General features: G+C 46.8%; 1 protein-coding gene across 1 annotated transcript; it reads left to right on the plus strand.

Moving 5' to 3' along the window:
- Positions 1-118: 118 nt before the first annotated feature.
- LOC118087803 (free fatty acid receptor 2-like) lies at positions 119-27,842 on the plus strand. Its single transcript, XM_035120808.3, has 2 exons — positions 119-1,444; positions 19,052-27,842. The coding sequence occupies exon 2, from the start codon at positions 19,069-19,071 to the stop codon at positions 20,032-20,034; it is 966 nt and encodes a 321-aa protein (XP_034976699.2). The 5' UTR covers positions 119-1,444; positions 19,052-19,068; the 3' UTR covers positions 20,035-27,842.
- The last annotated feature ends 20 nt before the right edge of the window (positions 27,843-27,862 follow it).

The raw sequence follows: 27,862 nt of genomic DNA on the forward strand, positions 1-27,862 counted from the left end.
CTGTTTGCTTGAGAGGCATTATTAATCCTATAAGGAACAAGCTGCAAAACGGTGAAGAACACAGATAACTAGTGATATTGAGTCACAAAGGTTGCTGGAGGAACGAATACTCTTTTATTGGGGAAGTCATTTAACATAATAGGAAGAGTGTAAAAGCGGGGTGGAAAGGTACACAAATATTGGTACAGGAGCAGGTGCATTGGGTTAAAAGACTCAACACGGCTCGACCGAGTTGCCAAGGGGCTGCTTAAAGCAACCAGAAGCAGCTCTCGTTCCATTCCGAGCTCATTTGGCTATGCAGGGCTGCCCCAACCACTAGGCGGTTCTCGCCCAGAGAAAGCACCAATGCTTTTTAAATGCATGAAGGATGTAGTGGTTGCCAGCCAGCTGGTGTTTTTCTGGTCTGGACAGTAAAACCACGCCTTGCACAGGGCGCTGTACAGCACACCTCTTTCAACCTGGCTGTCTCAGGGGCAGAAATGACACGGGAAGATCCCGCTTTAAACGTATAGTGCAGATGGGGCCGTCATCTTCCGTTATTGCTGGTTCTGGGCAAAAGGAGGAGTCCTATAGCTCAGTGACAAAATGCTTCAAGGTCCCTTGTTCAACCCAGGTAGGATTTGGAAAAACTGCTGTCTAGAACCTTGGAGAGCCACTTCTGTGAATGTAATGATCCATCTACGATCAACTGATGATGATCAGCCCGCGCCAGAGAAAACTGCACCTGGTCAGAGTTCCCCTGCTAGTTGTTATCGTGTTAATCTTGTTCCTCTTTGTTTTAAGATGAACATCGCTTCCTTCCCATTACCTGTTGACCTCTCCCTCCTCCTTCTGTTTGCAACCCAGCGGCCTGCAGCCCGATCTTCTGCGTGTTTACTCGGAAGTAACTCCCGCTGAGTTCCAGGAGGCTTACTCGCAGCAAGGATGTGCGCGGGTAGGATTACCTCCCCAGCCCCATTTTCCAGACGTGGCTCGGGAAGGTTCCAGGATACGCTTATCTGCGAAGATGGCCTCGCACGCTGAACATGCCGGGAGTTACTTACGAGTAAGCACGAAGAGGATCGGGAGGCGCGCTCACTCACTGGCGCTCTTCTTGCAAGCCCCATTCAGCATCTCCCGCGCCACCGCTCTCCTCGAAGTCCCGCCCACTCTCTTGGCAGCCCCGCCCCCGGGCTCTTCGCGAGTCGGACGTCTGCCAAGCGGTCCTCTAGGACACTTTTCGGTTGGATGCAAAGGATCCAAGTGGAGCGGCGGGCGAGATCCAGGACTAGAGCGAAGAGAAGCTAGCAAGGGATCAGCTACTTCCAAACTTACAGAGCAGAGAAGATCTGAGATCTTGCAAAAGAAATCCCGAGGACAAGACTGGGCAGTTGTGATGCAATAGAGGTTTTTCTTCCTCCTTTCCTTAAGGGACCCAGGAGTCCTGTTTCCCCAACCTAGGGAGGTAAGTGCTTAGGTGGGTGTCAAATATATGTTCGGGAGGTGCTGAGTGATTGATTTCTAATATCTAAGATTCTCCTGCATTTCCAATCCCCATTCTCTTAACAAACCAGGAACTGAGTAAACCACACTTGTTGACTCAGGTCCTCCAAAACTTGAAGCTCCTCATTATATATGCATTTCCCACCCCACACCCCACAAAAAAGAGAAATCTTTGTAATCTGCTGCAGAGCCAGCTGGGAAGAGAGCAAAAGAAAAAGGGTCCTGATTATGCCTGTGAAAGCAAGAGATACGCATGGCATTTATTTATCATTTTGTAACTGTCCCTTTCAGCCCAAGAAGCTCAGAGATGGTGTATCAGGAGCGGAGATTATCTGCACAACAACCTTGTGAGGTTTAGTTATATATAGATAAATGAGAATTATTGGAGGTAGTGTGGTGTAGTGGTTAGAGCGTCGTACTAGGACCTGGGAGATTAAGGTTCAAATCCCCACTCAGCCACGAAGCCCACTGAGTGACCTTGGACCAGTCACTGCCTCTCAGCCTAACCTACCTCACAGGGTTGTTGTGCAGATTAAAGGGCAGATGGCAGGGGGAAGAACCATGTAGCCACCTTGAGGCTAGCTCCTGGGAGAAAAAAGGTGGAAGAAGCTTACTCAAGGCAGTAAGCTTTGCTGCTGAGTGAGGATTTGAACCCAGGGCTTCCTGCTATGCAAAAAGCCACACATCTAAAGCTCTGCTGAGTTTGCACAATTTGTTGGATGCTGGTTTGGGATCTTGGCCAGAAACTCTAGAGCTGTTGCCTATTCTACACCTCCAGAAGTGATATCAGGAGTGGGGGAAGGAAGCAACTACTGGAGTTCCATCTCCAAGGATGACATACCTTCTGTGAAATTGACTTTCAAAAATGGGGATTCTAGTTCCCACAGTGCATGAGCTCTCTGCAAGCACATAGGAGCATGCATAGAGCCCCTTCCAACATGCTGTAAACACCCAAGAACTTGGAGAAGGCTGGGTTTAGCCTCTGGTGCCAGGAGGCACACCAAACCCATGTGTCTAAGTGAATCCCAGCATATAGGAATTCATATCCTTGGATCTTGTTCTCAACCATTCCTGAAAGTGGCTAGCTCACAGCAGAGAGCAATTCCCTTTCTGGACATGCTTGCTTTCACTGCTGAACACCTCATTAGTCACTAGCAGCTAGGTGTCTCGTGCCTATGCCAGTTAAGTCTTAGATTCATTTGATTGGATTCTGTTTTCATTCAGGCTCTGCATAGTACTTTGGCATTCCTCCATCCTTCTAACCCTTACACTGCTGGTGTGTGTGGGGGGGGGGCAATAGTTTTCTTATTGTGCGTGTAGCCAGGTTATTTATACAGTGGTACCTCTGAAGAAGAACTTAATTCGTTCCGGAGGTCTGTTCTGAACCTGAAACTGTTCTTAACATGAAACACCACTTTAGCTAATGGGGCCTCCTGCTGCTGCCGTGCCGCCATAGCACAATTTCTGTTCTCATCCTGAAGCAAAGTTCTTAACTCGAGGTACTATTTCTGGGTTAGCGGAGTCTGTAACCTGAAGCGTTTGTAACCTGAAGCGTTTGTAACCCGAGGTACCACTGTACCCTATAAGTTATCACTTTATGCATGCTCTGGCCTATAAAAACATATGCCGCGATAAACTTGTTAGCCTTTAAGATGCAGTAAGACTCTATGTTTCCTGTAACCCACAAACATGGTTTCCCCTCCAGAATGACATCCCGCTGAAACTCTCAACCTCCAATGGAAGCTCCAAGTTTGATGGGATCCTTGGCAAAGTGTCCGGGTGGGCTCACGCAGGAGTCAGTGAGCACCCTGGTGGACTTACCTGGCTGTGGTAGAAATGGCAGTGACGTCAGAGCCAAGTGAAAGGAGGTCATTTAAATTTCCCACAATGCCCTGCAGCAATGCTTCATTGAAGGAAATCAAAATGGGTGACTTAGTGGCTTGCATCCTTGCTGGTCGTAGGGCCTAGGGCATTGGCACTCACATGGTGGTGGCAAGGAAGTGTGCTTGTTCCCTCTCGATCAATTATCCCCAGATTCCCCACCTTCCTTTAAAAAAAGAGAGAGTAAGTTTCAAGGATTTGTAGAACCTGAGACACCATGTACAGGGACTATCTTCTCATTTTTGCTAGGAGAGATGACCCTGATCCCCTTTTTCAGTACAGTGGTACCTCGGTTTAAGTACACAATTGGTTCTGGAAGTCTGTACTCAACCTGAAGCATACTTAACCTGAAGCGAACTTTCCCATTGAAAGTAATGGAAAGTGGATTAATCTGTTCCAGATGGTCCGCGGAGTACTTAACCTGAAAGTACTCAAACCGAAGCATACTTAAACCGACGTATGACTGTATTTAACTCGTGCCCCCATCCCTAAAATACATGCAGACTCCCATGGCATCTGCCCCAGGATAACACCTGTTGGAGCCCGGCCTCTATGGAACTTTAAAGAAGCGATGACAACTAGTTAACATAAGAATATAAGAAGAGCCATTCTGGTTTAGGCCAAAGGTACATCTTTTCCAGCACCTTGATCTCACACTGACCAACCAGATGCCTATGTGAAGCCTACAAGCCGGAACTGAATGCAAGAACAACTCTCCCCACTTTTTATTCCCAGCAAATGGGGTTTGCCATGATCAGATGTGATGAGCTCAAGCTCTTAATGCAGCAGGTGAAACAGCCCTCAGGTGTCTGCAGAGCACGTGGTTCATGTCTCTAGCCACCCAAGGGAGCTGCAAATGAACTTCCTGTCTTCTTTTCCCATTTTGTGGGCAAGTGAAATCCCAGTTTCCACCATTCCCCTTACATGGCAACCAGGTTGCATCCTCCCCCCCCCCAGGTTGCTGAATTCCAGGCACTCTTAATGTCTCCATTTATAATCCAGAGAAGTCCAAATACAGTACTTAAACTCGAGCTGATTTAGGGAAGGCTGAGGTTTAATTGATGCCAGGATTCTTCCTGGGCATCTGTTTTTCAGTGCTATGCCTCTCTGAAGCCTGGAACAGATGAAGTAAGAACAGATGAAATTGCCAAACCACTAAGGAGTATCCCCATGCTGTAAGACTTAGCTGTGAAAGGAAGATTAGAGACAGGTATTGACATCTGATGCCTCCTTTCTTCTCGAAATTAAAGGCCATATACAAGGAGGGTGGTTGCCTCTCCCTGTGCAACACGAACCACCAAACTGGCCTCAGCTCATCAGCCACAAACCATAGCCTGCTAGAAAGTCATTCAAATGAATGTTTTGCTTGTTTTCTTGGGAGAGCTGAAAGATGGGGTTGTTGAGTACAAGGCAGACCACAACACATTACAGGAGTGGACTGTGTTCAGCTTGGTGGGTCACCGGTTGTTGAGGCCCAGTTTTGGTACTAATTGCACCAGCTCTGCCATATTCCTCAATCCTAGGGTTGCCATATTGCAAAAAGCAGAATCCAGGACACCCCGAAAGTTGTTGAGCTTTTGGGCCATGCTCCCAGGTGACTCACATAACCTGTGTGAGATTGCGGCCTCCTAAAAAGCACTTTCTCAGGCCCGTGTGCTTGCATGAGAGCATAACGCCTCAAAACACATGTTTTGGAGCACCACGCAAGTTCACAGCCCTGGAGGAAAAAAAAGAGCTTTTTGAAGTGAGATTGTGGTGCAAAGTCATGCAAGACTGTGATGCCAAAAATTGCTGCTATGCTCTCATGTGAAAAAAATGTGATGTAACTAATAATTTCCAGTTACAGGTAGGTAGCCGTGTTGGTCTGACACAGTCAAAACAAAATATAAAAAATCCTTCCAGTAGCACCTTAGAGACCAACTAAGTTTGTCATAGGTATTACCTATGACATACCTATGACAAACTTAGTTGGTCTCTAAGGTGCTACTGGAAGGATTTTTTTATTTTGTTTTAATAATTTCCAGTGATTGGTTGGTTGGTTGGTTTAACATGTGCACTTAGCTTTCTCAACAACAGTGTCAAGCTCAATGCAGCCCTCACAGTGATAATAATAGCATTAAAAATTAATAAATAAATGACTGCCCTGTGCCAGTTGACTTACTCTGGGAAGGCGATCTCTCTCTCTCTCTCTCTCTCTCTCTCTCTCTCTCTCTCTCTCTCTCACGCACACGCACACGCACACGCACACGCACATACACACATTCACATTCACACCCTCCAGGAGGGACCAAAGCAGCTTCAAAGCAGTTCCATCCCAGTCACGTGTTCAGAAGGATAGTGTGGCTGATAATAGTACTGTAGCGTCACCAAGAGGTCCACCAGAATCAACAGGAATACACTCCAGTTGTCTATTTCCCAGCAAAAGTCACACACCAGAGTAATCTCAGCACTGCAAGTGCACGGGAGCCAGGTTTCCATCCAGGGCAAACCACGCCTGAGCTCAGTTAAAGGGTGGTGCCAGGCACCTAGCTTCCGTTCCAGCTGCCACTGAGTATGGCAGACCTCTTTGGCAATCAGGGTTGACAGGCAGATTCTCTGTGCATTGGCCTATTTCCCTTCAAAGGACGTCAGAGCTAGTGACACGATGCCACGCCATGCTGTGCATATAGGATCAGGCTGCTAATTCTTTTTTTATCTTAGCTGGGGTTATATATAAGGATTTGGCACTTTATTTCTTGCAAAGAGAAGTGGCGTGACTCAGGCTTGTGGGAAAGCCATAGCCTTTGAACTGGAAGGTGTTCTCCTCTGTCCTAAGTCGTAGGGTCTTGCATCGTGAGTGACGCTTGGAAGTGACTCTGCACATGCTCCTGGGGTGATCTTGAATGGTACGAGTTGTTTGAGAATGGAGCAGGCTGCCTTGCAAGGTGGTGGGCCCTCTTTTTGTTAGAAGTTTTCAAGCAGAGGCTGGATAGCTACCTATCAGAGACAGTAGCAGCTGGGGGTGGTACAGAAGAGTTTTTTGGTCACCCTCCGGGCATGGGTGCCATGGCAGCTTGCCTGGATGGGACTAGGGCAGCGGCAAGGTTAGGCTGTGTGGATACATGGGTGGACTGTCTGCAGGTGATTCTGTGCAGTCAAACCTTCCTTGCTGCTCTACCCAATCCATCCAGGTAAACTGCACTGATACTGGTGATGGGGGGCAGCTGTGCCCCACCTCACCCACTGCCACTGATCAGAGATTCTCCAATAGCAGATGTCCTCATACATTGGCAGGGACTAGATTAGTGTGAAGGTCCCTTTCAGCACTGTGCATTGTATCCACCTAAGTTCTACTCAGAATACTCCCATTAATGGGCCTAAGTTAGCCATCCTGAGCAATTTCAGTGGGTCTGCTGTGAGCACGGCAAGTGATGAGTTTAGCCCATGGGGTCTACATTTGTTTCCCCTAAATAAGATGGTGGGCTGCAGAGGCTTCATTTACTACTCAAGGGAGAAAGGACTCAAAGCTGGCTCACTCGTTTTCTGCTTATCCCCTGCCAAAGTGGCTTAGCTTTTTGAAAACCTTGCGTTGAGCATCCAGGGGAAGGGGCGTCTTGGTCTGCAGTGAGTGGCAGTGGCTCTCAGGCAGTGGCTCTCAGGCACCTTTGGGGTGACTGGGACATTCTACAGGTGTTATGCTCTCTCAGCCTTTGTAGCCAACCTCTAGAGCAGGCATGGCCAAACTTGGCCCTCCAGATGTTTGGGGACTGCAATTCCCATCACCCCTGGCTAACAGGACCAGTGGTCAGGGGTGATGGGAATTGTAGTCCCAAAACATCTGGAGTGCCAAGTTTGGCCATGCCTGCTGTAGACTAAGCAGCAAGCCCTGATCTCCAGATTGCCAGGACTCAGCTGTCTGCTTTCAGGTGTGTGTGATCTTACCAGTACAGAGGAGAAAGGTGGTGTGCAATGTTTGAAGCTGAACAACTGCACTGTGCAATAGACTTCCTAGCTTGGAGGGCTGTCTGCCATCTCCCAGTGACAGCGGTTAATGACCTTCTTGTTAAGAGAGCTGACAAGCTCATTGTTTTTGCTGGCGTGTAGCAGAAGAGCCTCTACAATTCTCAAATCCCATCATGCCTTAGGAAGCATAATTGGGCAACTTTATCCCATTGAGAGCTGTATGCCTTCTGTGCTCTGTAGAATTTTCACAGGTAAAAAACGGTTTCCCCAGGTAGGCTTCCCCAGACAGGGAACTGTCTGTTGGACTGTTGGGCCACATTCACACAATATATTAAAAGCACAATGATACCACTTTAAACAGTCATGGCTTCACCTAAAGGATTCTGGGAGCAGTAGATTGCTGAGAGATGTTAGCAGGCCAGTATCCTTCCCTAAACTACCATTCCCAGAGTAGTTTATCTAACAGTTGGCTCTTCCCAGGAAACACTGGGAATTGTAGCTCTGGGGTTTTTGCCTAACTACAGCTCTCAGCTAAAACTTCAGCTCCCAGAATCCTTTCAGGGAAGCCATGACTGTAGCACAATGCTCTAAAATTTGAATATATGGTGTGAATGTGGCCTTGGATTAGAATGTGGGGTATTTGGGTTCATGCAGCCATCAATGAAACAGAGGCTGTTTCTCAGCAGTAAGAGTGCATACTCGCAGGGACAAAGTCCCAGGTTCAGTTCCCACAACCTACGTGCAGAGTTGGGAAAGGCAAATGTCTGAAACCCTGACGAACCCTCCTCCCCTGCAAAAAAAAGACCCACTCTAATATGGATTGAGCATGCTCTGTAGCCATGGACTCTTGGACGTCAGTTGAGAACTATGGGGAAACTGACAGGTGAGGGGAAGGGGATGCTGGGAGGTGGAGCAACGGTGGCAGCTCTTTAGGATGTTTTAGTTTAGAGAAGAGGCAAGTAAGTGGCAACGTGATACAAGTGTATAAAATGATGCATGGAAAGGGGCTAGAGAAAAGTTTTTTCTCCCTCTCTCCTATCACCTGAAATTGTGGGCATCCTATGAAGCCAATTGCTGGAAGATCCAGGGCAGGCAAATGAAAACACTCCTTCCCACATAGTTAAACTATGGAATGGCCACCAACTTGGATGGCTTTAAAAGAGGATTAGGCAAATTCATGGATGGTAAAGCTATCAGTGGCTACCGGTTATGATGGCTGTGATCTACCTCCACTGTCACAGGAATGATGTGTCTGAATATCAGGTGCTGGGAATCGCAAGGAGGGAGAGTGCTGTTGTGCTCAGGTCCTGCTTGTGAGCTGGTTGTCCACTGTAAGAACAGGATGCTGGGCTAGATAGACCATTGGCCTCATCCAGATGGCTCTTCTTATGCCAGATTTAAGGTTCTTATGGCTGGCAGGAACCCTAAACGTGGCAACATTTTGCTGCAGATCCCACTTATGAAGCTCAAAAGACAACAAGCATGCCCTGGCAACTGCAGGCACTTCTCAGCCAATCAGATTTCAGTGAAGGGGGATATGAGAGAATGTCTATTCAAACTCTGGGGGGCAATAATGTTCTGAGACACATTCACCTCTTTGGGGCCAGCCAGCCAGGGCTTCCTATGATATCATCAAAAACAAGGTGCAACACTCTTGATTTGACAGCCTGGTTCTGTCACATGAATGACCCTGGAAGAGGCGCTGCCAACAGAACGTAAATCTTCCTGGCGTCTTCGTCATTTTCTCAGAGCAAAAGTAGCCAGCACTTCTGGGTCAAAAGCAAGGAGGTTAGAAGATCTGGGGTGGGTGGAACAAAATGGCTTGGCATCTCATAGTGTCATATGAGGCTTCTGTAGTTTAGGCATCTTGCTGAAGAACTATTGTTGTTTACAGATTAGGATTCTGGAAGCTTAGTGGGGGAAAGGGCTCCCCATCGAGGCCCAATCAGTGGCTGGAAAATTTAAAAGTTTCTTCTGCCCTAGATTCTGTGTCGGTCTTAGTTGGGACAGGAAATTAATCACAGACCAGACTGGCTCCCCCAATACGTCTCCCCCTGCCCCCAATATCCTGAGTGTCATATGTTTCCCATGGGTTGCCTCACCCCGGTGGGATATTAATCAGCAAGAGAACTTCTCAGGAAACGTATTGCAGTTGTCGAATGCCAATATGATCTAGGCTTAAAGTCAAATAACATGTTCATTGACAAAGCGCTCCAGCCCTATGAACCAGTGAGGTTTGTTTTTTGTTTTTTAATGTGCTCTCTATTAAAAAAAACATAGCCTTTTTTCTGAACAGGCCCAAGTTAGTCATGTTCGTTAGTTTCAATGGGTCTCCTCTGTGATAGGACTAGCATTGCCTACAACCAGAGTGAGAATGTGGAGAAGACACTTCCGCTTGCTCTGGAGGGATAGGGCAAATGAGATAGGGCAGCAGTGGAAGAGGCAGAAAAGTGTAGGCTCACTCAAGAGAGCAGATGCTCAGCAGGCATCTTGTCAAAGGTGCCCACAAAAACTGGATTGAACATTGCCAACTATTCTTGTGCAGTTGGCAGGTGTTGAGCATTCCATTTTTGATATGAAACTTTGGGTTGGTTAGAGAAAGCAAATTCCACACCTTTTTCTCCCATTCTGCTCCCCTCTCCATTTGTGTGTGTTTGTGGGTCACAGGGTCTCCACACTTTGATTATGAGGCTCTGTCCATCAGTAGCCCTATTCTCCCATAGGCCCAGGTGAAGCTTTCAAGAGTTGACTGTCAAAATGATGGTGCATTGTCAAGGCCAGGTGACCGCTTCAGCCACCAGGATCCATAGGGGCAGCAGATCCGGCCTTCAAGGTGGTGGTGTGGTGGCAGTGATGGCTGTGGCATGCTCCTTGGAGGCCGAATCAGCAGCAGCCCCCATGCCACCTCTACAGCAGCCTCTTGGTGAATGGTAGGAACTGCTGATCTCCTCCCATCCCTGGGGAGAAAATGGCAGGGACTGGTCTCCTGGGCTCTGCCCTGCTCAGTGAATCAGAGTGGGCTCCTTTCTCTCCCATAACAGCCTTCGATTCCCACTTTGATTCAGGTAAGGTTGATTCGATTCCTTGCCCCTTGTCCCAGACGTAGATATGTATTCTATGCTTGTCCCTGATGGAGATATTTATTCTCCCCTTGTTCTTCACTCACCCTGTTTTTCCCTGGCTGGGAGTGTGGCATTTTGTGGTTCGCCTCAGGTGCCAAAATGTCTTGGGCCAGCCCTGTGCATTGTCCTGCCCAGTTGGCTCCCAATACTTCTGTTTCTCAGACGTCGCTTAATAGTGTTGGGCCACCATCAGGCCCTGCAGTAAATTGGCCTTTAATTACCTGCCTTTTGTTGGTCCCCAGACATCGGTGAGAATCATTACAGCTAATGGCGAGGGGGGCCATCTGATTTCCTGGCTCACGTATTCTTAAGAAGTTGTGCCTTAATTTACTGGAATCAGGAAGGAGGCCGATTATGACAAACTTGCTGAAAGCAAGGAACGGTGGGGTGGGGTGGAAGGAAGCAAACTAGAATGAGAATTCAAATGGGTACCCTCTCATTGCACAATCTACTCCCCTCTCCCCAGGAAAACATCCCATCTTCAGTCTTGGGTGCTTTTGCCTAGTTATAATGTCTCCTTGAACTCTTGACACATAACTCCTTGCTTAGCTCAATGGAGGACAGGGAGGAATTGGTGTGCAGACAGAGTGAGCCTACGGCACTAAGATTCACATTCCTTGCTCCACCCACCTGTGTTTGTTCCCGCCCACCATCAGCATGCGGCCCCTGCAAGGAAACCCAGAATGGAACGTGGCCCTCTGGCAGAAAAAGTTTTCCCTCCTCTGTTGCACAATTTCTGCTTTTTATAATTAAAACCAGCCCCTACTGTGAGATCAAATTCTAGCATTAACTCCCGGTGAGCCACACATTTAACAAATCCTTCCTTCTATTCAAGACAGTGTAGAGTGGTCTTCCCAAGCAAGTTTATCTTCTAGGTATTGACCTTAGTGAGTTGATGTTGTGTCCTCCCTCAAACCATGTCCTGGGATCCAGAAGAAAGAGTGAGGCCCTTAGGCTTGGAAGTGAATTTCCAACTTTTCCCACAGTTCCTTCATCAAAACCAGCATATGTCACAGGAGTGATTCAACTCAACCATGCAACTGAGCTGTCCGGAAATGTATTATTATTATTATTATTATTATTATTATTATTATTATTATTCATCTTAACAGGGACAAGAGCAATAGAGTTAGATCTGCAGCCATTTCCTCCCCAGTGATATGAGAACACAGAACAACCGCCGCAGCCAGCAACCATTTGCCATCTGATCTGGCATAATCTCATCTCCGTCACCTCTTGAGCTAATCTCCTTCCATCAACAGCTTTGCTGTCTCAGATGGATCATTTCAAGGAACAGGGCTGGCTGTTCACGACCTTTTGCACAGGGTGGTTTGGTGATGTATCCAGGAAAGTGGCAATTAGGCTGGGGAACAAAGTGATGTTCCCCTGTAAGTGATGCCATGTGCCAGCTGCCTCCTGCCACCCCCATGGTTGCTCCCAGGGCACTGAAGAACATAGGTCATAGAACACAGGAGGCTGCCTTCTACTGAGTCACACCATTGGCTCATCTGGCTTAGTACTATCTTCTCTGACTGGCAGCTGCTCTCCAGGGTTTCAGATAGAGGACAACCCTACTTGGAGGTTGAACTTGGGATCTTCTGCATGTAAAGCAGATGCTCTGCCACTGAGCTACAGCCGTTCCCCAAACCCTGGGAAGAAGGAATTCCTCATACCAGGTGGCAGTACTGGAGATGAACAAATCTCCCAATTTCGGTTTCTCTTAGTTTCTCATTTTTTACAATCTTAAATTTGGTTCTCAAAATGGATTTGCAATTTCCCCTAAATTCCCCATGGAAATTCATCAGTATTTAAGTGCTATTTTCTCCTGATGTACATATTTTTGCCATGCTCATTTCATAGAAGGGACTATAAGGATCATCTAGTCCAACCACATGCAATACAGGAATCTTTTTTTCTTTTTTCTGCCCCATGTGGGGCTTGAACCCACGGCCCTGAGATTAAGAGCCCCATGCTTTACCAGCTGAGCTATCCATCGCTGATTAATGGGAACAGGCACAGGCAGCCAATGTAGACTTTTACCTTGCCCTCCTACACATCAGATGATGTCACAAGAGACATCAGCTAACAGACGGGTGTAGTTTGATGGGAAATGGCCCTGTGGGGTGGAGGTTTCCCATCCCTGCACTATACCATCCAACTTCTTCAGAAAAACTGGGACATGTGTCTTCTGCGACATGCTCCTGGGCAAGTCACATGACAATGTGTGCCTTTTTTCAACGTGATCTCTGCCTCTCTTTTTTCTGGCGCACTTGGCAGGTATGCTGCACTACAACTTGCTGGCAGAAATGTCTACTGATAAATTTTGGCTCAGCTCTAATGTGAAATATAGGGGTCTCCCCCACTTTCTTTCTAATGTGTGTGAGGGAGGCTCTCCATCCCCACCCAATGCACTTTGGCCCTTCGGTGCTTCCCCATCATTTCTTCCTTCCTTCCTTCCTGGTACCAACCTTGCTCCACACCCAATGAAGCCACAGCCCCGTGCCTGGGCTTAAACCAAGATCAGCTTGGCACTGTGGCAAGCTGTGTGCGTAAGAATCAGACACACACACCCCAGCAGCTCTTACCTCCAATCAACATCTATGCCAGGGGGCATTTCATTAGCTTATTATCCCGATAGCATGTTATTATTGCCATTGGCTGATGCATCTCTTAGCAGGACAACCATTAACAATGTCTGATAGCTTATGTCAACAGCTGGATTGTTTCAATTTATGGGTAATAAATTGGGTGCCAACTCACAAGTCATTACCCATTACTTGGGCTTTATTTGAATGAACTTTACACAGTATTGCTAAACTGTAGCATTAGGAAATGAGCTGATGTCATTTTGGCCGAATCGCAATATTAAATAAGATGAGAACTAAAACACAAAAGCGGGATTAACAGATGCCCGAAAAACAGTACAATTTTTAAACAAATGCAATGAAAACAGGAAAAGTCATTGATGATGTGCTGGGAAATGAGAAGGCATTATACGGTAGCAGTCTTTAAATGCCTGGAAGGCTAACAGGCAGAGCAGGGGTTCTCAGTCTTTCTATCCTCAGGGTCCTCTTGAGATAGCTGAAGGTTACCAAGGCCCACCAGTCACAAAATGGGGGAGCAGGGGCAGAGACAGTCACAAAATGGTGGCAGGTGGAGGAAGAGCTTGGCATAAACAGAGCTTGGCATCCTTTTCTGCTGACAACTTGACCCACTTTTGAAAACATTGCTACATTCTTTGCCGCAGTGATTTCCTTGCAAAGGAGTTCCAGAGTTCCGTTTTCCTCAAGTTAAGTGCACTCATTTTCTCTGGAGGTATTTTGACTTGGTCTTTTCATGCCAGGCAAGTCCAGAGACTCTAAGTGAATAAGGCTTTTTTGCTTTTACATTTCCCCCTATCCCATCCCCACGTGTCCTTAAAAGTATTTTTACCCCTGCCGTGTAATTTCTTCTCCCATTCTCCTTGCACATTCAAATTGTTACTTCTCCCCCACTCACCCAACTGCCAAGTTATTCCGTTCCTCCTCCCTCGTTCTTTCACATTACTTCTTTCTCCTCTAACAGCTTTCCTAAGAGCATGAGAGGAGCTTGCTGAATTGGGCCAATGGTCTATCTGAATTGGGGCCAATGGTGAAACAGAAATCTGCATGCAGGTTTGGACTACAGCTTCCATCATTAATGAACGTTGGCTGTGATGGCTGGGCCTGATGGGAGTTGGATGTTCAGCAACCTCTGGAGGGCACCAGGTTGGGGAAGGATGGGCCAGCCCTTGAGCTTTCTGGCTGAGCAGGGATTCAAGGTGTTTTCTTATAGGTCCATCTTTCTCTGGACTATAGCCCAGGCCCTCTCTGCCTCTCAAGCTTGTCATGACAAGGAATTCACTCACCTGTTCACTTGGGCTTGGGGAGGGGACCTCCTGATATCTCCAGAACCATTTTGTATTAATATTTTCATGTGGTAGGATGTTTGCGGAATAGTTTATCTCCCTGCTGCTTTATGAAGAGGCTGTTGTATTGAAGTTTTATTGTATTTGACCACGTGCCTTACTGTCTGATAACATTGTTATTTTATTGCTTTTTGCTTTGAACTGTGATTTTTAATGAAGGTTGGTATAGAAATTAATTGGGCAAATTAGGGCACAGTCACACAAAGTAGAGCACAGAGACAGTAACCCAATCACTGGAAATAAATCTTATTGATTTCACCCCTTCTGTCTTCTAAGATTTCAGCAGGCATTTTGCACATGTTTTTCAGTATATCTTTGTCCACAAGGACTAGAAACCTACCTTTAAAAGCAAGCCAGTATTCTTTGCAGCTGGAATCCTGTGCTTCCTTGCACCCCTTTTGATGTGGTTCACCAGAATGGTGGAATATATATATATACAATTGTTTATAAAATGCACATTACTTGGCTCGGGAACTGCATTGCAAACTTCGGAGGAGTGTGACTTTTGAAGGATGGCTGTGTTTTGGTTTGCATGCTGCTTGGAAAGTGCCAATTACATTACATAGATTTGCCCTTTATGCAATCAGAATCAAATTTCTCCCTCATCCCTAGGTGGAGGTCAACCACCATATCCCAGCACTGTGGTTCTGCTCTGAATCCAAACACCCAATGCTCAGATATTAAGAGATGGCTGCAGAGAGGGAAAGAGAGTGAGTGTGTGAGAGAAAGGGCAGATCCACACCATGCCTTTAAAGCACACCCAGTACAGGTTTAAAGCACACAACTCCCCCCCAAAGAATCCTGGGAAATGTAGTTTGTCAAGGGTGCTGAGAACTGCATCCATGGGAGGAGGAAACTACAGATTCATACTGCGGATCTGTCCACAGTGAGAGTGAGAGGGAAAAGATAGGCCTGCTCCTCTTGTATCTCTTGGCATGAGGTTTGTTTGAGCTACCCTATACATTGCTCCTAGAAGAAGCAAATCAAGAGTCTGCCATGCATCACCGAGTCTCAGGCAGGCCACTTTCGTAGAAGTGGCAGCTCCTTCGTGTCTCTCAAAGCGGGTTTTCGCAAGCGTCCACTCTGTAAACAAGTGAAAGAACAGGGAGAAATAACCCGTGCGTAAATCTGCAAGATTCAGAGCTCCTATTTCCAAAGCAAACAGCAGTTCTGAGATGGAAAAGAGTTTCCTCTGGAGTCCAAGCAGGCCCCCTGCCACTGTTTGGGGGCCAGCATTTGTTATGGAAAATGGTTTTGTGTGTCCTCCCCTGCCACCACAATGACCCCCATCCATCCTTGTGCTTGCTCAAAGGGTTTATTGACCTTGTTTACAGACAGATCCAAATATTTCCCCTATCTCTCATTTTCGTTTTAAAGTTGCTGTTCTGATCCCATTCGCTAGCCTGGGACAAGGAATGCAGTGAGTCTAGCCATCTGCTGCTGTCCAGCACAGTGGAATGGTAGGGGGAACAGCAGGCAAAATATGCCAGTCTGTCCAGAGAGTCATACGGACTAAGCACTTCTGCCAAGCGACCAATGAAGGTGCTGAGGAATTCATCTCTCTTTCTAGAGTCAAGCGGGTTAGCGCAGCGACAAGAACACTTCCTGCTCAGCCACAAATCTTGCTGTGTGTCTCTGGACCAGTCACCGGCTCTCAGCCTCACCTACCTCACAGGGTTGTTGTTGTGAGAACAAAAGTGTAGGGATCTTTCATTCCACCCTGTGTTGCCCATGCTCACATGGGCATTGTGCCACCGAGCCTCAGCTGAAGAGAGCCAACAGGTGTGAAGGGCAGCTGTGCTCATGTTCCACTTGTGGGGTTTCCTGGAATCTTTGGCCTGTAGGGCCGGCCCTGTCATGAGACAACTTCAGCTTCCACATGCCCCCTGCGGCCAAGCGCCGCCTTCACTCCACATGCTGCAGCCACCAGCACATGCCCTCCCAACTGCCTTTGCATGCCCACCACGGACGCCGCCTCTGAAAACAATGTCTGCCACCTCCACGGAAGGGCGGTCACCATCCTGTTGTCATCACCGCGGCACTGGAGGTCGCTCACTGTGCCATCATGACACCCACAGTGGGCACTGGGAACCCATAGTGTGGGGCCCAAGTCAGCACCCCTGTCCATGGGGACTAGTATTTGCCAGGCTGAGGCCTACCCAGATGGGCGGGGTATAAATAATAAAATTGTTATTTTGCTGCTCCTCCTCCTGTTCTTCCCTTTACCTCATGGCCATGATCCTTCTTGGGAATGGATCTTTCGCCAGCACAGATGGCCAGGAGGGGCAAAAAGAAGATGGGAAGAAAAAAAGCCAATAATTGCCCAGGGCATCGTGCCAAGTGTGCCAGGATGGTTTATGCCAACAGGCTGCTGCTGAACCAGTGCCCATATCACTCTGTCCAAACACATGGCTGCAGGCTTTGTAAACCAAAAGTGCCTGTTGACCTTTTCTGGGGATGCTGCCAGGCTGGAAGAGATTGTTATGGATCAAAGCCAACTCTGGAATGAGCTGGTTCTTGCAGTTGGCAGAGAGAGAGAGAGAGAGAGAAAGAGAGAAGTAACACGCTATTAATAGAGATGGGGAATTGGGTGTGATGCTAAAAAATTCCTAGCAGTCATGTATCGTCTTCTCCTGTGACACTTACCCCGAATTACCGTTTACGAACACAGGAAGCTGACCAGGGCCAGTTTTCAGTTTGATGAGGCCCTAAGCTACTGAAGGTAATGGAGCCCTTTATATATCCAGCTGTCCTTTGACAACATTGTCACTGTTTTTTGTAAAATAAAAAAATAAAAAAATTCCTTCAGTAGCACCTTAAAGACCAACTAAGTTTTTAGCCCTTGCTTCCCCCCCCCCCAGGACTAATTGCAGTCATCAGCAGTCGTTAACAGCCATCTACAGGTTTACCACTCCCATCAGCCCATCACCCATTCCCTCCCACCCCCACCACCCTCTGTATATATATAAGGGTCTGACACTTCTGTTTCAAGTGTATCTGAAGAAGTGTGCATGCACACGAAAGCTCATACCAAAATAAAAACTTAGTTGGTCTTTAAGGTGCTACTGAAGGAATTTTTTTATTTTGCTTCGACTCAGACCAACACGGCTACCTACCTGTAACTGTTTTTTGTGTTGAATATATGCTATATGGTAATTTATGGACCTAATAGGTATCTAAAGCCATTTGCACATCACAAAATATGTATTTTATCAAAGTAATTGTCGAACTGAAATACAATTAAGAAGTATATTAATACAATTAAGAAGAAGTATATTAATAGTGAAATAATTATTAAGCTCTAACTTAAAATGATTGGGGGCCCATTACTTACATCATAGGAGCCAACACAACACAAAACACTGTTGCTGTATGTAGATTTTATTTTGTTTGATTTTTAATCTTATATTTTGGCAATGTACATCCAGTTTTATTTTACCTTTAAATTTTTTTGGGGGGGGCAAGAGAGAGTGGGGCCCGAAGCTATAGCTTGTTTAGCTTACATGCAAATCCGGCACTGAAGCTGACTGATACACAGTCAAGATCAATGGCATCTTGTGGCTCCATGCTAAGATGTAAGAAGCTATCCCTTCTTACACACCGGGCTGCCACACCTGCAGGGCAAGGTGAGGCGAGTGCAGGATCCACAGGGGCAGCAGATCTAGCCTTCATGTATTGCCTGCTTTTGCCACGGTGGTCGTGAGGCGCTGCTGGTCTCTTCCCACCCTTGTTTCCAATGTAGAGCTTCACTCGCTCCTCCTGCTTTTTATGGTGCTAGTTTTTATGAGGCCCTAGGAATGAAGAATGTCCTTGTGTGCATCCCTCGAAGGAGCCAGTTCAGGCCCCAGTGCAGAACTGAGAAAACAGGGATGAATATGGCAAGGAGTGAAGCCTGGGAGTTTTATAGATGCTCTGGCATCTCCTCTCAGAGCAAGGTTTCCTCAGATAACCTTGGATAACCTTCAGCGACCATGGCGTGTAGACATCCAGTTTTAATACCCCTAAACTGCTGGGCTTCCAGACTTTGGGAGGAGAAAAATGTAAAGAAGGAGGCAGAGGCACCAGCCCCAGGGCAGGAAAGAGACTTCATTTCATTTCACTTCTTTCACAGAATTTATATGCCACTTGGTTATACGCCCCCTGTTGCGACGCCCCCCTGCGCACGGCAGAGGCGGCCCCAGGCTCGCGCGCCTCCGGAGAGCGGCCTGAAGCCGCTGAATAGCAGAGGCGCGCCTGGGGCAGCCTCAGGCGTGCCTCTCAGCAGGCGCTGCGGCGCCCCACGCCACCGGGGGCGGGCCTAGAGCCAGCCCTGCAAGTGAGGTGTGCATAAGAATGCACCCATTAGTGAAAACAGCAGACAAAAACCCATTATGGAAAGGAAAGCTGCTTTGCAAAAATGTGCCATTGTTATCTATATATGTGCATATTAGGCATAGCTGTCAAGTTCTCCCTTTTTTAAAGGGAAATTCCCTTATACTGAATAGGCTTCCTCGCGAGAAAAGGGAAAACATGACAGCTGTGATATTAGGAATTTGCACTAAAATGCTGATGAACTTCCACAACAACATTTTAAAAAAGGAAATGTCTGAGAGCAACTGCTCGGCATCAGATTTATTTCCCCTCCTCTTTCCTCCTCCTCACAAACGGCTTCTCTCACACACCTTATCTCCCCACACAGGTGAAAAAGCATCTGGCATGCCTTCTGGTGTTTACCTCTCCATCTACCTGCTCACCATCCTGACGGGTTTCCCCACCAACCTTCTGGCCCTGTATGCCCTCATCAAGAAGCTGAAGACCAAGGCCACGCCCAACTGTGTCCTCCTCCTCAACCTCACTGTTTCCGACCTCTGCTTCCTGGCTTTCCTGCCCTTCAAGGTGGCAGAGGCGGTTGCCGGGCAGTGGCCTCTCCCTGCTCCCCTGTGCCCCCTCAGCGGCCTCTTCTACTTCAGCACCATCTACTCCAGCACCCTCTTCCTCACGGCGGTGAGCGTGGAACGCTACCTGGGCGTGGCCTACCCCATCCACTACAAGCTGAGGCGCCATTCGGCTTACGCGGCTGTGGCCAGCCTAGGCCTCTGGGCCTGCTCCTTTGCCCACTGCAGCATTGTGTTCATCACCGAGTTTCAGCCAGACAACATTACAGAGCCAGACAACGTCTCCCATAAGAACTGCTACAAGAACTTCACAGATGTCCAGCTCGCCATCCTGCTCCCCGTCCGCCTGGAGCTTGGCATCGTCCTTTTCCTGGTCCCGTCCTTGCTCACTTGCTTCTGCTACTTCGGCTTCATGAGGATCGTGATCTCCTCGCCACACATCCACAGGAGCAAAAAGCAGCGAGCCGTGGGGCTGGTGTCGGCCACGTTAGCCGTCTTCATCATCTGCTTCTCGCCTTACAACATCTCCCACGTGGTGGGCTTCATCCAGTGGGAAGATCCACGGTGGAGGGATGAGGCCCTGCTCTTCAGCACCTTCAATGCCAGCTTGGATCCGGTCATCTTCTACTTTTCTTCCTCTGCAGTGCAACGTTCATGCTGGGGCTTCCTGACCCGGGTAGAGCGGGCCTGTGCCTTGCCTTCAGTGATCCGCAAGATGTTCTATAGAGGGAGTGAAAAACTGGGGAGAGCAAATCCCCAGGAGCCAGTTTGCTGTTCCAGGTTATGACCATCTACATCTGTGGAAATGCCCAGAGACTGAGACTTTCTTTGTGGGCCAAGCAGAGAGTACAACATTTGATTTAAGTCTGACAGAAATGGCTGCAGGTCCCTGAAACTGAAATCTCAGTACCGTGCACCTCTGAAGTTTCCGCACCTCTGAGGCTAGCTGGACTGTGCCTAGAGAAGCTCCATAAGTCCTTTTCCACACTGGGTTGAGGAATCATAGAACTGTAGAGTTGGACATCTAATCTAACCCCTTGCAACGCAGGAATCTTTTGCCCAACATGGGGCTCAAACCCACAACCCTGAGATTAAGGGTCTCATGTTCTAACAATTAAGCCTCTCCCCTCTTGCTTCTTGAAGCCTAGAAGTAGTGATGGGTGAGAGCCACTTCCCTCCAGTTTTATTTCGAATATGTTTTGAAGAAAATAAGTTTATTTGGTGAGTGCATGTGGGATGCAAGCTCATTCCGACTCTAGGCACCACTGTCATGAGCTCCACAAGGCATGGGGCTCTCCCTTCTCCATCCATTGAGCCCCCATGCTACCCATGAGCTTCCCCATGTCTTTCTTCTTGTCTGTTCCCCCAAATGATAGCCAGTGGTGAATGTGGCTTACAAGGCCTCCACTAGGTCCTAGGCCAGGCATGGGCAAACTTGGCCCTCCAGATGTTTTGTGACTACAACTCCCTTCATCCCTGACCACTGGTCCTGTTAGCTAGGGATGATGGGAGTTGTAGTCCCAAAACATCTGGAGGCCCGAGTTCGCCTATGCCTGCCCTAGGCACCGCTCTGATAGTTATGGAGGAGACAAATAAACCAGGAGCCATGGGAAATGTCGTTCCCATGGCTCCTGATATCCTGGATGCTGCTACATGTGTTCCTAGCCGCATTGTGGAGATGGCTCGCAGCTGGGCGAGGCGCTTGGTGGTGCCTGGCGGAGACTCGTACTCTCCAACTGTTTCCAGAAAAGGGATGATGGGACACTGAGCTTCTTCCATTTTCCTTGCTCTGCTGGACAAGAGGCATACATGTGCTTTTCAGCACTCAGACTCATTGCTGGGAAAGGATTTTCTGAAGAAACAAGGACTCTGTTCGCTGCCACAAATAACGCCAAATGTTAAAACTTGTTCCATGTTTGTGTGTGGTATCATGTTCCATGTTTGTGTGTGGTACTGTTGGAAGGGTGGGGGGCCAGATCCCATCGAAAGTGACTTCACAAAAGAAGAAGGGTGCACATCTCCCCAAGGGAGGTGGGGGGAACCTGAGTGCAAAGTTAACATGCTGTACTTTGCATGTTAACCCAGCAGTGCCAAAAGAGGAAATATGACTCTACAGTTCTTGCCTTGGCACTTTCTTTTTTCCTTTTTTTTTTGGTCATGTTTGAAGCTGCTCCCAAGATGTGTGAGAAATCTAAGAGGCTCTCTGGGTAGCCATGATGGTCCCAATGTTAACGCCTCCCAGAGGACATGTGAGGAAGCCCTTCCTTTTTACAGAATGCAAGTAATTTGAAGTGGCAATGTGCAGTGAACCCGTGTAACACAAGCAGGAGTTGCTAAGGAGTGTGGGAATGTTCAGGGTGGCAGGAGAGGATATATTGTTTATTAATATCCTTCCTAACTTATGCTAGCAAGTCCCTCTACTTAGCAGAGTTTACATTCCCCTTCTAACGCGCAGCAGATAGCTGGTTGCAGGCTCGTGTAAGACTCACACTATCATACAATTCAGTATTGAATTGTATGTTCCTGGTAAGTTCCCTTTTATCCCTCTTAAAAGAATAAAGAAACTGCAATCTTATTTAAAGTCAATAAAAGAAGTTTACTCACATTCAGTTCACAGTTGGATCCCTGAAGGCAGACTTAGTTACAAATATGTACATGTGGATCTACCCCATGGTTGTTGTTGTTTTTTTTTGGGGGGGGGTAACTCCAGACACTGTAGACTGGCAGTCACTGCAGTTCACATGACGAAAGGAAGATGGAAAAGTGAGAGAGTGGCAGCATGCCATGTCCTTTTGTTACCTGGACAGGTAAGGTCACACCCACATCTAGTCACATGCAAAGGAAGGATGCTCCAGCCAGGAGGAAATAGGAAGTTTTAGACTGGCTGGACCAAACATCCCCCTGCATGTCTTCTCTAGGAAAACAAAGAATGTTGTATTTGGCTGCTCCAATCCCACAAGGATTGATGGTTGATGTTAACCATCATTAATAAACCATAACTAAAGCAGACATGGATTATCATTAAAAAAAAACCCACGACCAGCAAGCATTGAGAGCTTTTTGAAATTTTTGCTGCTTCTCACTCATGGCTCTGTTGTTTTGGGGGCAGTGATAGCTCCTCAACCATTGTTCAGTGAAAAGCCCAGGTTTACATGTAAAATGAACTTTATGAACCAAATACAACCCTTGGTTAATAGTTACTCAACCATTGCTAAGTGAGAACCAGGGGTAAAACATGGATAAAGAACAGAGCTGCCTCACCATTAGGCAGAATGAGGCAGTTGCCTCAGGTGGCAAATGCTGCAGGTCCACCAACCATTGTCCCATAAGGGAACCTGTATTTTCGGTGTTTGTGCTTAAGAGGGTTACTTTTTATTGTAATAATGTGGGTCTCCTTTATAAAATAAATAAATAATGACCCCAAAAACATCCCAGCTCAAAGCCAAATGTGTCCCCCCCCCAAAGCCTCCTTAAAAGCCAGAACTGATGGGGTTAACTATATCCTTCAGGAAGGAGTTCCACAGACACCACCAAGAAAGCCCTGCTTCAGCTCATCAATCTGAATCTGATCTTGCGGCAGATATATCTCTGCTTCCCCTGAAGTTCAAAGTACCTAATTATAGTGGTACCTTGGTTCTCAAACTTAATCTGTTCCGGAAGTCCGTTCCAAAACCAAAGCGTTCCAAAACCAAGGTGCACTTTCGCATTGAAAATAATGCAAAATGGATTAATCCGTTCCAGACCTTTAAAAACAACCCCTAAAACAGCAATTTAACATGAATTTTACTATCTAATGAGACCATTGATCCATAAAATGAAAGCAATAAACAATGCACTGCAGTCACACAATCAATCAATCAGTAGCTGAACTGGGTTCCACACAGTCACAAAAACAAAACAAAAAGGGCCGCAAAAACAAAAACGCAAAATAAATAGCAAAAACAGACAGACCTCAGCGTAACACTCAAAACGGAAGTGTGGTACTCAAATCGGAAGTATAACACTCAAAATGGAGCATGTCCAGCTTCCAAAAAAAGTTTGCAAACCGGAACACTTACTCCCCGGTTTGCAGTGTTTGGGTTCCAAGTTGTTTGAGTACCAAGGAGTTTGAGGACCAAGGTACCACTGTAGTGATTTGACAGGCACCGCTGAGCCAGGAGAGGGGTGACATACTAAAGAGGTTGACACACAGAGAGACCTTTGGAAAACAGCCTTTGGAAGCCAAATGTTTATTATCCTAGAGATCATAACCCTTTCATGGTGATGCAGAGTGGCTCAGGGAGTGATGCATAAGCACACCAGAGGGTGAATATGGGGGGGGTGGCAGTATTTTCTCTCTTTAAATTTGTTTCTTTAAGGCAGTCTGTATGGATGGAACTGGCTGGGACCAGGGCAAGGGGGTGGGGGGAGCTTGTGGCCTGATCCTCCTGGCTTTCTTCCTTTACACCTGGAAACCGATTGAAGTGACCAAAGGTGAAGGATGGCAAAAGAGAGAACAGGGATGATTTCCAGGTTCATTGATTCCCTTTATCTCTCTTCCCTTCCTGAGCCTCTCTCCCATTGTACACACACAATTCAGCTGTTGCAACCTCCAGGGGAGATTAAGAAAATGTAATTAGCCACTGTTTGCAAAGCACTTGATGCTCTTAGATGAGATTGTAATGTGATAAAGGCTGCACTGTTCTCTAGAAGAAGGCATTAGCACCCCAGGGATGGAGAGGGAGCAAGCTGCCCAAATCTGCAAGACAGATAGACATGAAGAGGGACCACAGCTAGGGATTCTTGGTGCTACAGTTTGCACTTTGAAACAGGTGGAGGCCTGGAGGCTGTGGCCCTCCACACCTCTCTTTCTGGCCCTCAGAACTCTCCCTAGGCCATGCCTCCTCTCTAGGTCAAACCATTCACTAGCTCTGCTTCACACCGTGTTTTTTGTCGGACTACAATATGTCACTGAACTGTGATAATGCCCCTCACTTTCCTGGATGGAATTTGTGTGTGCGCACAGTAACTTGTGGCTTTTGCATGGTTGGAAATGCAGAGTCATATCTAGCCACTTTTGCCTCTGGCCACACCTACGGCTGGGATGCAACCCCCAAGAGGGAATGTGGCCTCCGGGCTGAAAAGGGTCCCCCCCCATTCCTTTGCTTTATACAAAAGCCACCATCCCCTCTCCTTGAGACTCCAAAAATTGCCTAGTAAAGTTGGTTGCATCATATTAGAGTTGATTAAAATATCATTGGTTTGTTCACCTTTTTGGAACCATAATGTTTGACTCTGGGATTAGGCAACCACCATAAACTGTCAAGATTCATGTTTCCAAGCCAGGAAACACCTTGAGGAACCTCACACCTGGAGCCTAATTTCATTCATGGTAACACCGAGTCTCAACAAGACCTTCATTGTAGGGTTGCTTGCGTAATGTGCAGAAGAGTCTGGCAAAAACCAGCTCTGGTGAACCTGTGGTCCACCAGATGTTGTAACATCTGGACAGCAATTCTGGTTCCCCAGCCATGGCACCAACTCTTAAGAATAAACATGAAAGAGGAAATCCACTTAGGCCGGCAAGTTTATATGCTCTGCCACATTCCCAACAGCTGCCAGATGTTAAGCAGGACCCTGGGCTGGATAAGAATGTTTTTAGCTCTGGTGGTCAGAGCAGCAATTGCTGATTGAAGAAGAACCCTGATGAGAGGAGGCAAAGCAGCGTGGGTGGGAAAAATATGGGAATGTGAAAACTTCCAGGAATGTCCTTTCCTTCTACTACTAATAAGATGAGGGATGGGCAAATCATCCTGGAAGGAAATGACAAGACGGATGTTTTAAACAGGAATTGAAGACCTGTGGCTCTCTGGATGTAGTTGGACTACAACTAGAGCTAGCCAATAGAAGTTGGAGTCAAGCAGCATTACTTTAAATACTGGGGAAAGAATGAAAACACAACATTACTTTTCAAAGTGGTGGCCCTTTTTGGTCTGCAGCAAAATAAGGGAGTCTTAAAAAAAGGCATCTTAATGATGAAGACAGCAGCCCTAACCCCAGTGACCTGGGAGTAAGCACCATTGCATTCAACAGGACTTACTTCTGAGTAGGCATGGTTAGGCTTGAGCTGTGACAACTGTATTATGGCATAAGGTTCAATATCATCAGATGCATGAATAACAATCCTAAATTAGAAGACATAATCATGTTTTGGGGTGGGGATAGAGAAGAGTGAAGCCAGAGGATAATGAAATACATCAAAGACTGGGATAATTATGTAAAAGGGAAAATGTTGCAGTGAACCTTAGCAAGGGAATCACAATAGCAAAAGGTTGCATCCAACTCTGTTTCACTAAGAGCAAACCCACTGAAATGACTGAACCTAGTCATGTCCATAAATTATTCTGCAGATGACTAATGTTTGGATTCCGCCCAGAGAGACTTGCAGCACATTATTTATTCACTGACTTATTTATTATGGCACAAACGTTTGTGGAGTCAAGCCCACTTTGTCAAATACTAGGCAGCGTGGATGGTAACACAAACATCCTGGCACTGGCCAGCTGATTATCTAACATAAGAGATAAACTCGCAATCTCAATTCAAGCCACATGTGATTAATTTAATTTCCTGATCGTTTGGAACTTAGAAGTTTCACACACTGCAGTTTTCCTTGGAAGATCCACTGTTAAAATTCTGCAGCAGACATTGCCAAATCTGACATGTGCCCGTTTATTCTGCTTGTTCAGCGAAGAATGGCAAAGGGCATTGCTGGCGGATGATGGCATGAGGGACGGACAGACCCATTCAAGTCTGCTCTGCTCCTGTTCTACATGGCAAAAGGACTAAGTGCATCTCATTTCTATCAGCCTTTAAAAGCCATGTGCAACACCAGATCCACACAATACATTTGCAGCACTGTGATATCATTTTAAACAGTCATAGCTCCCCTTCCCCAAAGAATCCTAGGAACTTAAAGCTGCTGAGAGTTGTAATGAGACCTCTCTTCCCCTTACAGAGCTAGTTTTCCAGAGTGGTTTATCAATCTCTCTTCCCAGAGAACCCTGGGAATTGTAGCTAAGTGAGGGGAACAGATGTCTCTCTCTCAGTCTTAAACTACAGTTCACAGGATTTTCGGGCAGAAGCCATGACTGTTTAAAGAGGTGTAATAGTGCAAATGGGATGCGGGTGGCGGTGTGGTCTAAACCACAGAGCCTAGGGCTTGCCGATCAGAAGGTAGGTGTTTCCAATCCCCGCGATGGGGTGAGCTCCCTTTACTCTGTCCCAGCTCCTGCCCACCTAGCAGTTCGAAAGCACGTCAAAGTGCAAGTAGATAAATAGGTACCGCTCCGGCGGGAAGGTAAACGGTGTTTCTGTGCGCTACTCTGGTTCGGCAGAAGCGGCTTAGTCATGCTAACTACATGACCTGGAAGCTGTCTGCAGACAAACATCGGCTCCCTCAGCCTATAGAGCGAGATGAGCGCCAACCCCAGAGTCGTCCGTGACTGGACCTAATGGTCAGGGGTACCTTTACCTTTAATAGTGCAAATGGGGCTTATGTTATTATTATTTTTAGAGTCTACAAAGTAGTTTCAGGACTGCATCTTTTCCTCTGCTCCATTCTTCCCCTAAAAGAGATTTCTGTTCTTTCAGATTTTTGTTTTTTAAAATGGTCCATTAGTCACTCACAGCCCGGAGCAACTAATGGACAGGGCTGCTTGCTATTGCACACTTTGATGGCAATTTAACTAATCCCCTGGGAGCAATGGATGGTGTCCCATCACTCTGGAGAACTATATGGGGGGGGGGGGGCGGACATGTGTATGACAGTAGAAGAGAAAGCGGTTCCCAGAGAAGGACTGCTGGAAGATGCAGAGCACGGGCACCATGCGCAATTAAACTTGGGTCACAGGTTCTTTGCACCAGCTCTAAAGCATTTGCAATTCCTGAAGGTTTCTTGTTAAGCATACTATTTGTTTCTCTAGCAGCTCCTTAATGAAACCAGAGCTAAACAGCGACTTCTCTGGAAAATGCTTGTTTTGGATTCAATGTCAGGTTGAGCGATTCAGTACTGCATCTCTGAATGTGCTTTCCCACCAAACCAAGTGTCCCTCCAAACCAAGTGTCCAAAATGGATTGTGTAAATATAATCTGGTTCCCAGGAAAGACAAACAACCACGTCAATAGCACTCTTCCTAATAAAGTTTATGTGTTTTGAAATAGCTGGATCCATATTATTCTGCTCTGTATTGTTTTGAATATCCTTTATTAATTTCTCCTGTCTCTTAGATAGGGAAAGGCTCCTTTAGATAGAGATGGACTGATCTGGCAATTTCAGCTCCCTCAAGTTGTTATTTTCCTAGTCTTAAAGTCAGTTCTACACCTTTCCACATCAGCTTGGGAATTTGTTTTCTTAAAGTCCTCATGAGAACAAAATTGGGCGAAGGCAGCATAAAACTGGATGAAACCAGAAGTCATATTTGAAAGAGAAGCCACAGAGATTTATTCATCTGCATGTGAAGACACATAGCTAATTTGCAGTTTCACAATTTACATTCTGGTGAGTTGAATTCTTCCACCCATGCCTTCCACCCTTGCTGCAATTCTACTTTTTTTTTTTTAAAAAAAATCACCAC

The sequence above is a fragment of the Zootoca vivipara genome, chromosome 6 (genome assembly GCF_965207765.1).
Source record: "Zootoca vivipara chromosome 6, rZooViv2.hap1.1, whole genome shotgun sequence".
Taxonomy (NCBI): Eukaryota; Metazoa; Chordata; class Lepidosauria; order Squamata; family Lacertidae; genus Zootoca; species Zootoca vivipara.